Source organism: Heterocephalus glaber, unplaced genomic scaffold (genome assembly GCF_053883595.1).
Source record: "Heterocephalus glaber isolate CG9 unplaced genomic scaffold, H.glaber_assembly_v1.0 deba00001610, whole genome shotgun sequence".
In the NCBI taxonomy this organism is placed as follows: Eukaryota; Metazoa; Chordata; class Mammalia; order Rodentia; family Bathyergidae; genus Heterocephalus; species Heterocephalus glaber.
The window spans coordinates 7,487,899-7,503,233 of NW_028258381.1; the positions used below are offsets into that span (position 1 = coordinate 7,487,899).

The 15,335-nt window shown below is 40.4% G+C and overlaps 1 protein-coding gene across 2 annotated transcripts; it reads right to left on the reverse strand.

The window, feature by feature from the left end:
- Positions 1-1,575: 1,575 nt before the first annotated feature.
- Pdcd2 (programmed cell death 2) lies at positions 1,576-7,951 on the reverse strand. 2 transcript variants are annotated; one of them, XM_021247632.2, is made up of 6 exons: positions 7,550-7,951; positions 6,810-7,049; positions 5,929-6,015; positions 4,174-4,277; positions 3,002-3,115; positions 1,576-2,829 (listed from the first exon to the last, which is right to left on the reverse strand). In XM_021247632.2, the coding sequence occupies exons 1-6, from the start codon at positions 7,830-7,832 to the stop codon at positions 2,671-2,673; spliced, it is 987 nt and encodes a 328-aa protein (XP_021103291.1). In that variant the 5' UTR covers positions 7,833-7,951; the 3' UTR covers positions 1,576-2,670. The 2 variants fall into 2 exon arrangements, with proteins under 2 accessions (XP_021103291.1, XP_004868912.1); XM_004868855.4 differs by having other exon boundaries at positions 5,929-6,060.
- Between the last annotated feature and the right edge of the window lie 7,384 nt (positions 7,952-15,335).

Genomic DNA, 15,335 nt, shown 5'->3' on the forward strand with positions numbered 1-15,335 from the left:
TTTTCCCTTCTGCCTGTTTCTGCAGGGTCATTACCAGACTAGTAGGTACCTTCAGGCTGTGTCCTGTGCAATTCTGTCCTTTGGGGTTGCTTTTAATCCCACTTTTGGAAAAATAGTAAAGCACACAGTATTTCAGTTTTGTGGGTTTGCTTTTGTTTAGTCAGTGTATGTTAAACATTTCTCCAAAATATGGTCTTAAATTTTTTTGTAGTAGTGAAATGAGGACTTTGTACATCTAGGTAAGCAATCTACCATTACTAGCCCTTATTCCTTTACTCTTGGGACAGAATCTCTTTTAAGTTGTTCAGGCTGGGCTTGACTTTACATCTTCCTGCCTCAGCCTCTTGGGTACCTAGAATTACAGGGATGTGCCACTGCTCAGCTAAGATACAGAATCTAAGGTACTCTGTATGCCTTTGGTTATTCATCCATTCCCTTCATTTTGGTCATTTATGTTATCTCCAGTGTTTTTTGCTGCTGCAGGGAATATCCTTTTATGTATATTTTGAATAAATACAGGTTATTACTGCAGTAAACTTTTTTAGAAGAGGAATTACTGTATTAAAAGACCACTGGTACATTGTTTTGGTAAATTGGTACCGGGTTGCAGCCCAAAGAGAACAGTGTACAAAGTACCCTTTTCTTACACTTCCTAGTTGTTACTGTTGTCAGTAATAGAGGATTATTTGGAGACACTCCAATATTATCTAAGAAGGGTCTCTTCATGTAAATAGGTCTTCTCTATGCCTAAAGCTTTATAATTGTTTTCACACAGGGATTTTACATAAGTTGCTTTTTTGAGACAGGGTCTTGCTGTGTTATCTAGGCTGGCCTCAAACTCAAGGCAGCCCTCCTGCCTCAGCCTTCCAAGTGCTAGGATTACAGGCATGCACCACCACATCTGGCAACATTGCGTGTTTCTTCCTTACTTCCTATATATATTACGGCTTCTATTTTATTAATGAAATTTTTTCAAAACAGTTGAAAATTGTTTTTATTACCAGTTTACTGATCTTTTAGTACTACTGATTTTTTGATTGTACTGAAAAGTTCTAGGCATGTATGTAATCATCTAAAATCAGTAATTTTATCTTTTTCTGTCTAGGTAGCTGTGACTTTTAAAGTGTGTAAGTTTTAAAATCTTCTCATAGAGATGTTAAAAAATAGGATGTTGGAATGCAGCGGCAGAGCCCCGGTCTAAAGCCCCCCCTTGTTTCCACCTAGCCGCATCCCACAGAAACCATTATTCTGGACACTCATACATGTTAGTTTTCCATTTAGAAATTGCATCTGTTTCGACGTTACGTTTGGCCTGCATCTGTCCTCATTTACAGGCCATCCAGCTTACAAGGGTTCACACAGCCTGAGTTTTGGCAGCTGCAGACTCATGTTGCAGCTCAGCAGATCCTCTGCTTGCCTGCCTTGGAATTTTTTTGTATTTTTTTGTATGTATGTGTGGTACCAGGGATCGAACTCAGGACCTTGTGCTTGCCAAGCAGGCGGCAGAACCACTGAGCTAAATCCCCAGCCCTGGTTTGGAATTCTTAAGGACATGGAGGATGAAAAATTACAGTATCCTGTAACTTCATTTATTTGACCTACATCACACATGCAGTTTTGAATAAAATGGCACCATCAGTATAACTGCCAAAATACTTAAACATTTGTTTTTACTATGATCTCAGTTATCAAAGGAGGCTTATGCCAGCATGCAGTATCTGAAATAAAAGGGCAAGGCAAGGGAGAGCTGCCATGGCCGGGTGGTGTCTGAGCCAAGCAGATCTGAGCCACACAGGGTGTTGGGGCTCAGTGTAGCGTGTGGACTGGTGGGTAGGTTGCATGGATGACATACTGATTGTCTTATGGTATTTTCAAAAATGTCTTCATACTGCTAGAGGCAATGGAGTGGCTTAATGTATTTTTAAAAAATTTTCCTACTATTAATTTTCAATGTAGTGGCTCTTTTGCAACAGTTGCCAAGTAGGTGCTGTGACATTTTCTGTCTGGTGCTTTGCACCACCTGTCTTCTCTTGAAGGTACCTGTTCCAAGCAGAAAGGTCCTGTGATTGTTTTTTTGCCATCATCTCAAAGGTGACTGAGACACACCCAAGTGAGAAAAAGAGGGAAGACTGGCTTCACCTTTGCTTCCTCTGCAGGCAGGGCCTGTGGATGACCTCGGTCAGCTCTGGAGTGGAGCCCCTTCAAATCCAGGTGTTTTTATGACAAATTCACCATGCTCCTTGATCCTGTCAACTCTGGTACTATCACTTCAGTTCATCAGCCTAATGAAGTTGTGTAGTTTTTTGGGTATTACATTTCTTCAGTCTCTCCATTTGTAGGTAACCAGTTTATTGTATCTTTGTAATTTTATTTCTAAGTACTTATACAATGTATAAATATTTTTACAAAACTACCATACCATGAATACCATCTATAATGATATTTAGATCACTTACTCTTTTCCACCTTGGATGTAACAAAATTTATGAAATTTTCTGCCAGTAGATATTTTTGTTTTAGTTACTTAAGACATTATAAAACAATGCCTCCAGCAACAAGTTTGTATATCCTTGTCTGTAAGTTACTAAGTAACTATCCAAAGTTACTTCCTTAGGATAAAGTCCTAAGGATGGAATTGCAAACTTTTAAGACACCAGTAACTTTAAAGCTTTAAGGTGTATCTGTTACATCCTGCTTCCACACAAATTCCTCTGTGTAGCCACTGCCCAAACTACAGCTCTCTGCACAAGTGAAGACAGCCAGGATGCCCCAGTCCACACTCTTGCCCAGTCTGTCTGCTTTCAGGTGGTTCAGCAGCTGTGGCATGACCTGAGGAGAGGGACACTCAGTGAGAGCACTTCTTCAAAGCAGGAAGCACCACAAGCTCAGAATTATACAGCACCTTTCATACTACCAAGCTGACCCACGTACACATTAATCAGTAACATTTTCTAATATCCAAAAGCATAAAGCAGGATGATTACAGTGAAATAATCTATACCTGGAATTCAAATATTCTTTTGGCACCACAGGGACAAACTGGAATATCGTTTTCTTGAGGAATATTTTCACCAGAAATCCAGATGGGCTCAATACCTCTGCCATATCTGAGAATCTAAAATCAATGAGGACCACATTTAAATATTAGTGTATCACCTAAGAGTTTTCCAGTGGTAACATGCCATCTGATGATCATAGAGAAATTGTGTGTGTGCTCCTACACTTAACAGAGCATTGGTCTGAGAGACATTTTATAGTACGCACTGCTAATCTGTTCTCCATTTCCCCAAAGCAATTATTTCAGCTTATTTCCTAAATAATACTTTTTCTAAGATGCTAGAATCTTATTCTATAAATATATTGTGAAGGAACCAAGAATATCCCCATTAGCAGATTCTATGTACAAGGTACTAACTTGGTACTTACCTTCATATACATGTAAGGAACCTTACACATTTTAAAAATGACAAATATCTAGTGAAATACAGCGTTTGCATTAATCTTACAAATGGGTTAATTCATTCTAATTAGCTTCTTGCAACAATCAAATGGTTTCCCTATCCCTATTTTTAGTCTACTTGCTAAAAATTGCCTTCCTAGTGTTCAGGATATAGATTATAAATTTATAAATAAAATCAGTGGTGCCTAAACTCCATGTATCTTAAGGAAGATCTCATTCAGTTTCCACCCCTGATGTTTTCTTTATAAAATAATTCCTGTATGATAAACAGTATAATCTTTAGTCTTTTTGTTTCACTTTAGTCTTTCAATAGCTATTAAATGGAGCAAAACTGCCAACACCCTTCTGTGTGGCCCATCTGCTTGAAGGGTATCTGTAACAAAAAAACATTTTTTTTTTTTTTTGGTACCAGGGATTGAACTTGGGTCCTTCCGCTTGTGAGGCAGGCCCCGGAACCACTGAGCTAAATCCGCGGCCCTTGTAACAAAATTTTAAAAGGCTATTTTTTTGGTAGTGGGGATCAAACTCAGGACCTTGTGCTTGCGAGGCAGGCAGCGGCACCACTGAGCTAAATCCCCGGCCCTAAAAGCCTATTTTTACAGGCTTCAAAGGAACACACTAGCTTTCTTATAGAGTTACTTCTCAGGGATTATACTTACAAAATACAGGTGAAAAAAACAACCCACAATGAAGAGGTGTAACTTTCATTTTACCTGCTCTGATTCATGGGCTATCTGAGTTTTAAACTTCTGGAATATGCTATCTTCTCTAGATTCATGCTTGGCCATGGAATCCAATTCTTCTTCAGGTGCTTCACCTGAAAAAGCACCACAACAATTATGAAATGGGAATAATCTCCATGAGTGGAGGGAGTCCAGTTTTTATTAGTGTTCCCTTTTTATTCATGCTTATTTCCAGGTGCTCCACACATTATATAATCACTATGCAGGCTCCCTCTACTCTTTAAAGCTTCAAATTAAAAGAATAGGCCCAAGTGAAGGTTTCAGGACTATGCGAAGTACATCACAGGACACCCAACAGATGTGAGCTCTTGTTACAGCTACTCTCCTTTACCTGCCTGGACTCATTTCAAGTCTCCTATGTCTCATACATTTCTTTTCCCACTTGATACTCAATTCTCAATCAGTTATCTAAAGGTCATTAGCTGCTTCACATTCAGTCTTGAAACTCTAACCACCCTGAGCCACTGGTGCTCCCAAGAGGCTGGTGGCTGCCAGTCTGTAAGATGTATCACAATTATAATTGGATGTCCTGAATCACATAAGCTGACTTAAAAGTCCACCACTCTGAGCTTAGAAAAACATTTATGGTGTTCACTGGCACAGTCATGATCCACGAAGAATAATAAATGCCTTCAGATACATGCTCCATCAAGTGTAGGAGCAAAGTTTCAGTGTGACCTGCAGGACGTTTCAGTGGTTTCTCAGGGTCTACTGTGTTCTGTCAATCTCTTTTACCCAGGAGCTCTAAGTCTGAGCTAGGACACAGCTACCTGCAGGAATCTTTTTTTTCCTTTCATTTTATTTTGGAAAATGTTAAACATAAACAAAAGCAGAAACAGTATAGTGGATCACTACCAACTAAAATTTCAGGTCCCCCAATTCAGTTAATCTGAAGCAAGTCCCATTCATGTCACTTTATGAGTAATTCAGTTATGTATCCCAGAAAAAATTCACCAATTTTCAAAGTCAGATTAGAATAGCTTTTAAGCTGTAATTTTGAACTCATTAATTTAAACATATTTAATGTGTTTTAATCTACTGCAGTTTATATTCTTGTGGACAGAAGACATCAGTTCATATTGTCTATCTTGTGTGCCTCCTTCTGACATAACCCCCATAATCTTTGATAGCTTCCTTGATCTCTGTCATGATCGTATTCCAACGTTATCTGAACATCTGCTGGAATCAACCACTTATCCAAAGAGACTGGGTCTTGTTTTAGAAAGAAATGTTATTTATGCATTAGAAATACCCAATACTACTGAGCTGATCATTATTTCTAGGCCTTTGTAGTGGATGGAACACATGAGTTCATAATGACACTTCCATTAGAAACTCAGACCAACAAGGTTTTTAATTTTACATATCTATTATGTCAACTTTCTCCCAGGCCCAATACACTAACATAATGACTCCCCTAGGTACAACCATTTCAAAATAACAGCAACACTAACATGTTTATTAAAAACCTAACATTCTCTTTTCATTCTATCCTTCTGTGTTTTTTTTCTTTCCTACCATTCATAAATGTGTAACTCTCCCGCTGTTTATGCTTGTTTTGTTCAATTCTTTATTCAGGACAGAAGGAACCTAGAAATCACTTCTAGAAGGAGATTCTAGCACCCCTAAATCCACTAACAGTACCACTTTTCTTAAACACACTAAGCCCTTTCTTTCTAGCATTGTATTTGTTCATTTACTGAAATTCTGAAAGTGATTCCTTACCCATGCTTTCTATAATCTCAGTGTCATCTTCCTTTTCTACAACTTCAGGCACAGTCTCATCTTCTGTTTCTATTACAATTTCAAATTCTGGAAAAAGGAAGTTGTGGTCTGGAACTGGATGGTTCAACTGAGCTAAAACAAAAAAAGTTACTACTATCATAAATAGCTATTTAGTTTTGAAAATGGTGTATAAGCTTCCTATTTCTAAAGCAGAGCTATGCATTGTTTGATATGAGAGCTGTGTCATTGAGTGATGTTATCATTGTTGGAACATCAGAATGAATTTAAAAAACTTAGATGATAAAGGTTAATCACTCAACATACCCTCATGAGGTAACCAAAAGACATGACAAACACTAGATACATAAGACTGCTATCAGCCTAACACAGCATACCCTTTTGCAATAAGTTTTCCTACCATACAGGAATATGCTCTAAAATCAAAAATATAGTAAACATATAAACCAGTAACATAGTTACCTATTACCAAGCATTACATATTGTATGCTATACTTTTACTGGCAGCATAGGTTTGTATCAGCATCACCACAAACATGAGTAATGTGCTATACCACAACATTAGTATTTTAAGGGACCACTGCTGCATATTCCATACAGTAAAAGTTTTCTCTGTTAAATTAATGTGTGTATTTCTAGTATTTTACATTGGGGGTAATAATGCCTTATAACACTTACTATATAAGCTCAGGGTGTTACCCATGCTGCTTCCTATATATTATGAGCTTTTTGTAGTAAAAATGCCTATATGAAGGCAAAGGACTGTAACTTTTCTAATTTTAACTTTGGAACTAACCTGGAAATAAAATATTTGGGTTGACAAAAACTCTGAAATTGAGCTGAGATTTAGAAGAAAGTCTTACCTTGTGTGCAAGTCTGCTTATGTACCAACCTCCAGTCTAGGGTCTGATGCTCCTTACTGCAGTAATGTGCCTGGTGGCATCTGGAGCATGTTTTGGGGGCTAAACAGCCACAAACCCTGCAGAGGTGAGTGCCAGACTGAAGTTGGAGACACACAGATTCTCCTGCTTCTGGGGGAGGGTGCTCAGAAGGTGGCTCAAATGAGTAAAACTCATTTTTCCTGGGTAGCTGATTCCTAAAAACTAGGAAAGAGGAAAGTATAAACATTTTCAGTGAATTAGAACACCAATTCAGCAGCAGGGCCTCTATGCCACACCCTGTAGAATGAAAAGGTATTCATTTAAAAATTATTAAATATTGCCTTTTTTCCAGAGACAAGAAAACAAAACAGAAAAAAAACGCTTTAAAAATCCAACAATTGTTGTCTGGTCCAAGCAATTAAGTGTGCTCTTGGAGCTAATTCGAGTAATCAAGTTAATGATAGGACTAATCGTTAAACAGAACCTGTTTCTAAGAGACAACTTCTATCTGAACATAGGCATCCAAATTTAATACCCACCGATTAATCAGAAGGCTGGGGTTAGGAAACAGCGTGGGCAGCGACTAGGGTATGCAGTGAATACGAAGACCAGGAGCGCACCCAGGCAGCCCCGACCCGGGAGCCGCTCCCCGCCGCCCACCCAGCCTGGCGACCCTCCGCCCGGCCCCTGTCCGCCCAGCCTCCCGCCCCGACGCCCCGCACCTCGGAGGCCCGCACAGCACGGCGGCTCACGGCAGCAGAAAAGGAAGAGGCTGCGGTGGAAGGCGTCGGCGCGGCCGGGCAATGGCGCGTACACCTGCAGCAGGAAGGCGAGGGGTCGGCCGCAGCGCGGGCACGTCAGGGCCCCGGGCTCCGGCAGCGCGGTCGCGCTCAGCCACGCCGGACGCCCGCCCACCTTGCTGGGGAACTGCTCGCTGCGCAGCCGCCATGCCGGAGCCTCCTCGGCAAAGCCTAGCTCCACAGACGCGGGTACCGCGGCTGCCATGATAGCACGAGACGCACTCGGCGCCCCGAAGCGCCGGCGGAAGCAGAAGTCGGGTGCCCCCTCCCCCAGGAGGCGGGAGTAGTACAGGGCGCGTTACCAGGACAGGGTGCGTTACCCGGAAGTCGGGCTGGACCGGAAGTGGGTAGCAGGATGCGGGGACTGTCTCTGGAAGAGTAGGCAGGAAGCAGGGGAGATGAGATCAAAGTGAAAGGAGTATACGCTATAGTTGGGTTGTGGGACAAAACAACACCTCCTGGGTTTGTCTGACCCTTTGCGTTCCTACTTATGGGCTGTGAAGTCGGGGGCGGGGTGCTGGCTACGTGTCTACTGGGTACTTTTCTGGTGTGGGCCGAGGGTCAGTCTGCACGTGCCCTTCCAGGGCAGCACCTGAGGCAGAGCACCCTCAGACCGGCTCCAGTGCTGTCAAAGGATGTGGGTACCTGTGATCTGGCACGTGTTACTCGTGAAACAGGCGGTGGGGGTTAAAGGGAAGAGACTCTATACATTGAGGCAAAAAACCAGAAACTCGCACACAGAGAAGCTGTGTTTCAAGCAGTTGGTGCCCCAGGGTCCAGACCTGGTGCTGTTTTGCTTGTAGAAAGCTGATACCTGGGAGATGAAAAGACTGAATGAACAAGTGTTGCTAGTTAATGACTGTAAGACACACTCTAAGGGACAGGCATAGGTCAGGACCACACAGCACGAAGGGACCCCAACAAGAAGGAGAGGGAATGTTTCCCATGCATCATGTGGGGAGGGAACCTCAGGAAGGGCTTCAGGATGGGGTTCCTACTCAACTGCCTCGAAAGTTTTTGGTAAAGGGAGGCCAGTGTGCCCAGGTATGTGTCCAGATCGCTAAGGCCAAAAGTGACAGTTTTTCCCTTAACTTTGTGGGACTGCATAACCTTTGTTCCTTTTCTCCAGCCCCATTGTGATTAAATGTGAGTTAATGGATAAAGATGCTTGTTAGTTTTGGGACACTAGATAAAAATCTGTAACAGACCTAAAGTCCCAAAGTAAACTACTCAACTCCTTGTTTGCCCGGAACATCAGTTCTGGGCACCACAATTTTTAGAACAAGCTGCAAATGTCTGCTGACCATCAATACGTGACAGTCGACCACTAACCTTTGTCCCCTTTTCTTTAATTCTATATGTTAACTTCCCCCTCAACCCCCTATAAAAACAGCCTCGGACTCTGAGCCAGTTGCCTCTCTAAGCTATTTTGCTTTGGGAGTGCCGTCTGGCCAGACTAATAAAGGTCTGTTTTATTTTCCAACTTGTCCAGTGTGTTCCTTCCCGGGTGTTCTTCACTGCGATCAGCTCCTCGGAGCGTTTGGTAAGGCCCTTGGTCTTACACTTTATGTTGAAATTTAAGAAAAAAACAAGCCACAAATTGATTAAACAGTTTTGTGGGCTACTGAGAGTTAATCTGAGAGACACAAATTCAAGCCAGTTGAACATATCCTTAACATCTCAAATTTTAGAGACAAGATCAACAAATGGAAAGGAGGATCACATCAGTCAGTCTGCCTTTCTTTCTTCCTTTCTTTTCAAGACTTCAAGCTTGTGCAGGTTGTTTTATAGGAGAGGGCTTGGGTAACATGAATATGTGGTCTAACAGTTTTCAGAAATGGAAAGGAAAAGAAAAAAATTCTAGGATTTGAGTTTAGGACTTGAAGATAACAATAGAGTGGGTGTGGGTTATGAAAAGGTTAGGATTAAGCATTAGGAATTGAGTTTAGGGTTAAGGATTAGAGTTGAGGGTGAGGGTTAGGGGATAATGCTGGGGGTTAGAGATTGGGGTTAAATTACTTTTAAGATGTTAGCGTTGGGGGGTTGGGGTTACTGTTAGGTTGGGATTATAGTTTGGGATGAGGATCAAGGGTTAGGATTGGGTTTAGGTTTAGGCTTGCATTTAGGGATGAGGCCAGGGGTTAGGATTATGTAGAGGGTAAGGGTTATACAGTGGGTTAGGGTTAGGATTCAGGGTTAGGAGCAGCGTTAGGGTTTATGATTGGGGTTGGGGTTCTGGGTTCAGGCTTAGAGTTAAAGATTTGGGTTAGGGCTAGGGTTAGTGCTAGGATTAGAGTCTAGGGTTAGGTTTGAGGTAGGGTTTGAGTTTGATGTTATTATCAGAGTCAAACTAGGCTTGTGGTTAGGAGTTAGAGTTATACCTTAGGGTCAGGGTTTAGGGTTCTAGAGTTAGGGTTAAGGTTGTGTTAAGATTATGTTAAGAGTTCTGGTTGGGATTTGGGTTAAGTCTGGGGTTTTTATAAGAGATATTAATGAAGATCCCTGCAGTGGGCCTTGATCTATGAGACAGTATGAAGTTCTCAAGATAGGAAAGAGGGAACAGAGACAGAGACTTAAGAGAGAGCTGAGTCTTGGGCTGATCTAAGCTGCTCTAGGCAGTAAAGGCAATACCAAGGACATCCAGTGTTTATTCATTACAAGTATAGGAAGGAGGGAAGCTGGGCAAGCCTCGGGACACCTGCTGATAACAGTATTGCAAGCAAGGGCACTAGCATATATTTTGCCAAAGAGAACAAATGGTTAATTCACAGGGGAGGAATTTAGTTACAGTCAGTTGACCTTGGCTGGAAGTGAACTCATCTGAGCCTTGCTACTTCATGGACTAGGACTTAAGTTTCGGTAGCAGCCATTAGCAAAGGAGCAACACTAAGCCCAGCTCTGCTGATGTGCCCATTTGAGTCACATAAAGCTCTAGTCAGTCAGGCTCCTAATAGACACCCAAATTATAGAGGGACAAGAAACCTGCTAACACTAGGCACAGGTGTCTACCACAGCCATGGTTAGGGTTAGGGCTAGGGTTAGTGTTAGGGTAAGGTTTTGGAGTAGGGTTAAGTGGTTATTTTTAGGGGTTAGGGATAAGGACCTGGAGTAGGGTTACGTTTAGAGTTTTATGTCAGTGTCAGGTATAGGGTTAAGTGTAATGTTAGGCTTAGAGGTAGGGCTTGGGCTAGGGCTAGGATTAGAGTTGGTTTATTGTTAGATTTAGGGCTAAGGTCTCAGTCAGGGATTATGGTTTGTGTTAAATTCATCACCAAGCACATTGATAAATTACTTATGAGTGTTAGTAAATTCTGAGACAGGTGAAAATTTAAGTGTCCCATAATTTTTTTTGCTATGTACAAAATATAAATGTTCTTCATTGTGATTTTATTTTTTTAATTTTGTGATGTTTGTAGTATTTGACAGCTTTTAAAAGTTTATTAGCTTTAGGGCCAGAGATTTAGCTCAGTGGTCCTGACACCTACTGTGCAAGTGCAAGGTCCCAAGTTTGATCCCCAGTACCAAAAATAAGAGAGAAAGAAAGAAAGAAAGAAAGAAAGAAAGAAAGAAAGAAAGAAAGAAAGAAAGAAAGAAAGAAAGAAAAGTTAGTTTATTAGCTTTAGACTTCACTAGCCAGGGTTCTCCTCCATTCATGTTATAATCATTTCGCTTTTTTGCCAAGTAGAAAAATCTTTGAATGTGGAGAAAGAAAAAAAAAGTCTTTCCTCATAAATGGTAGCAGCATTGAAAATCTCTCAGACTGTACAGCTATTTTTATTCCTTTGGTTCTATCCACTTATCACAGAGCATTATCATGGACCTTGACTTTTAATACCATTTTAACATCTATGTTTTAGAAAGCAATGTTGACATTCTCAATGTCATGGTCACAAACTCTGTTTATATTTTTCATGATCTTGAGTATTTTTGTGGTAAATATCTGAATCTGCCTATTAGTGCTGAAAAGTATGCAGAGAAACAAAGACAAGGATTCTTTGGGATAAGTGTTTAGTCACAAAAAGTAAGTCCATCTAGCCAAAAGGAACATAGTTTGACAAAATGACTCTTTTTAAAACATTAAGCCATGAGTTGAAATAAAGTCTTTCAAGTATGAAATTTTTCCTGTAGTTTTGGTGACAGGCTTTCTAGACCACAAACCCAGGGGAGAGCCACAGCATAGGAAAACAGTATGATAAATAAATTGACATATATGTGTACTTCACCTGAAAATGTACAAAAGAGGCACTAGTCTTAGAACATTTTTTGGGGGGGGGGTTACCGGGGTTTGAACTCAGGACCTTGTGCTTGCACGGCAGGCAGTGGAACTACTGAGCTAAATCCCCAGCCCTAGTCTTTTTCTTTTTTTAATTCTTTTATTGGTACATTTTAAGTATACAACACAATTACATTTCTCATTGGGAACTTGTATCTTTACATGATGCATCTTGGTTCTTATTTTTCTCCCATTCCTAGCCCTCCCTTCATCCCCACCACCCTTTCCTATTTACAAAGACTTTATTTCCATTTTTTTCCATTTCTCATCATTTTTTCCTTTCCCTTCTTTCCTTTCCCCTGCCCCTCCCACTATCCCTACCCTTTTCAACATTTTCTTCCTATTTTGCCTTATCAATTATTCATTCTAATCATTGGTACATTTTAGGTATACAATATAATGACACTCATCGTTGGAAATTTGCACCTTTACATAGTCTCTCTTGGTTCTTATTTCTCACCCTTGCCCAGCCCTCCCTTCAACCCCTCCATTCCTCCCTATTTACAAAGATTTTGTTCCTAGTTTTCCATTTTCTCATATTAATTCCTTACCGTTCTTTCCTTTCCCCTAGCCCTCCCACTTCCTTCCCCTTTGCCCCTTTTCTTCCTATTTCACATTACCTATTATACATTTTAGTCCTCATTTATGAACTGCTTTTTTGGGGGGCGGGTACCAGGGATCAAACTCAGGAACTTGCACTTGCAAGACAGGCGCTGGAACCACTGAGCTAAATCCCTGGCCACTATTTTAGTCCTTATTTACACTTTCAGTTTCTCACACCAGAGAAACTATTTGGTATTTATACATGTCTGTCCTATTTATTTCACTTAAGAGTATCGCCTCAATGTGCATCCATTTAGCTATAAATGTCCCTAATTTCTCATTTTTTATGGCTGAGTAGTAATCCATTTAATAAAAAAACCACATTTTCTTTATCCAGTCTCCAGTTGATGGACATTTGGGCTGTTTCCAAGTTTTAGCTATCACAAATTGTGCTGCTATGAACATGGGTGCACATATATCACTGTGGTATGATTCTTTTAATTCTTTGGGGAAGATCCCCAGTAGTGGAATAGCAGGGTCAAATGGGACTTCCAGTCCTAGTTCTTTGAGATATCTCCATACTGATTTCCACAGTGGATGCACCAGTCTACACTCCCACCAGCAGTGGAGCAGGGTTCCTCTTTCCCCACAGCTCTGCCAGTATTTGTTATTGATTGATTTCATGATAGCAGCCATTCTTTCTGGTGTGAGGTGGAATCTCAGTGTTGTTTTCATTTGCATCTCTCGCATGACCAGTGATGTTGAACATTTTTTCATGTATTTATTTGCTATTTCTACTTCTTTGTGTGAGAAATGTCTGTTCATTTCAGATGCCCATTTTTGGATTGGGTCTTTCAATTTGGGAGGTCTGATCTTTTTAAATTCTTTATAGATTTGAGATAGTAGACCTTTGTCTGAGGAAAAGCAGGTGAAGATTTTTTCCCACATTGTGGGTTGTCTCTTCACACTGCTGGTGGTTTCTCTTGCTGTGCAGATGCTTTGTAATAAGAAGAGATCCCACTTGTTGATTGTTTGTGCTAGTTCATGGACAACTGAGGTTTTGTTCATAAAATCTTTTCCTACACCGATGTCTTCAAGGGTTCTACCTAACCTCTGTTCCAACTGGTTCAGCATTTCAATTTTAATATTTAGATCTTTAATCCATTTTGATTTTAGTTTAATGCATGGTGAGAGATACAGGTCTAGTTTTAATCTTTGGCAAGTTGAAAGCCAATTTTTCCAGCACCATTTACTAAAGAGGCTATCTTTCCTCCAGTGAGGGTGTTTGGCTCCTTTATTGAAGATAAGATGGCTGAGTGTGTCTGGAGTTGTTTCTGCATCTTCTAATCTGTTCCATTAATCCTCAGGTCTGTTTCTTTGCCAGTACCATGCTGTTTTTATCACAGTAGCTTTGTAGTAGAGTTGCAGGTTGGGGATTGTGATAACCCCTGCCATGTCTCTGTTACCTAGAATTGCTTTTGCTATTCTGGGTCTCTTCTTGCTCCAAATGAATTTTTGAATTGTTTTCTCAAGGTCTCTGAAGTATGCTGCTGGGATTTCAATTGGAATTGCATTAAATCTATATAGCAGTTTTGGCAGTATGGCCATTTTCACTATATTAATCCTTCCTACCCAGGAGCAGGGGATGTCTGTCCATTTTCTGATATCATCTTCAATCTCTCTTTTCAGAGTGCTGTAGTTTTCAGAGAAGAGAACTTTGATTTCTTTCGTTAGGATGATTCCTAGATATTTCAGTTTTTAGGATGCTATTATGAAAAGAATTATTTGCCCTATTTCTCTCTCAGTGAGCCTGTCACTGGTGTAGAGGAAAGCTATTGATTTTTGTGTGTTGACCTTGTAACCAGCTACTTGACTAAATTTGGTTATTAAGTCTAGAAGACTTTTGGTGGTGTTCTTGGGGTCTTCTGTATAGAGTATCATGTCATCTGCAAATAATGACAATTTGACTTCTTCATTTCCTATCTTTATTCCTTTTATTTCTTTCTCTTGTCTAATTGCCATGGCTAATGTTTCCAAAACTATATTGAACAAGGGTGGTGATACTGGACATCCTTGTCTTGTTCCTGATTTTAGTGTGAAGGATTTCAGTTTTTGACCATTTAGTATGATATTGGCTGTTGGTTTTTCATAGATGGCTTCTATGAGTTTGAGGTAGAGACCATCTATTCCAATTTTTTGTAGGGTTTTTATCATAAATGCGTGTTGGATTTTGTCAAATGCTTTTTCTGCGCCTATGGAGATAATCATATGGTTTTTGTCCTTGTCTCTATTGATATAGTGTATTGCATTGACTGATTTGCATATGTTGAACTATCCCTGCATCCCTGGAATGAATCCCACTTGGTCAGGGTGTATGATCTTCTTGATGATCTTCTGCATTCTGCTTGCCATTATCTTATTAAGGATTTTTGTATCTATGTTCATTAGTGAGATTGGCCTATAGTTCTCCTTTTCAGTTGGGTCTTTCTCTGCTTTGGGGATCAAGGTGATGCTTGCTTCCAGGAATGAATTTGGGAGTATTGCTTCCCTTTCAATTTCATTGAAGAGTTTAAACAGTAGTGGCAGCAGTTCCTCTCTAAATGTCTTGTAGAATTCATCAGTGAAGCCATCAAGGCCTGGGCTTTTCTTAGTTGATAAGTTTTTAATTACATTTTCAATTTCATTGGTTGATGTTAGGTTGTTTAGAATTTTTAGGTCTTCTTCATTCAACTTTGGTAATTCATATGTATCTAGGAATCTATCCATTTCTTCTGTGTTGTCCATCTTATTGGCGTATAGATTCTGGAAGTAGGTATTGATGATCCTCTGGATTTCTGCTGAGTCTGTTGTCATTTCACCCTTTTCATTCCTAATTGCATGGATTTGGGCCTT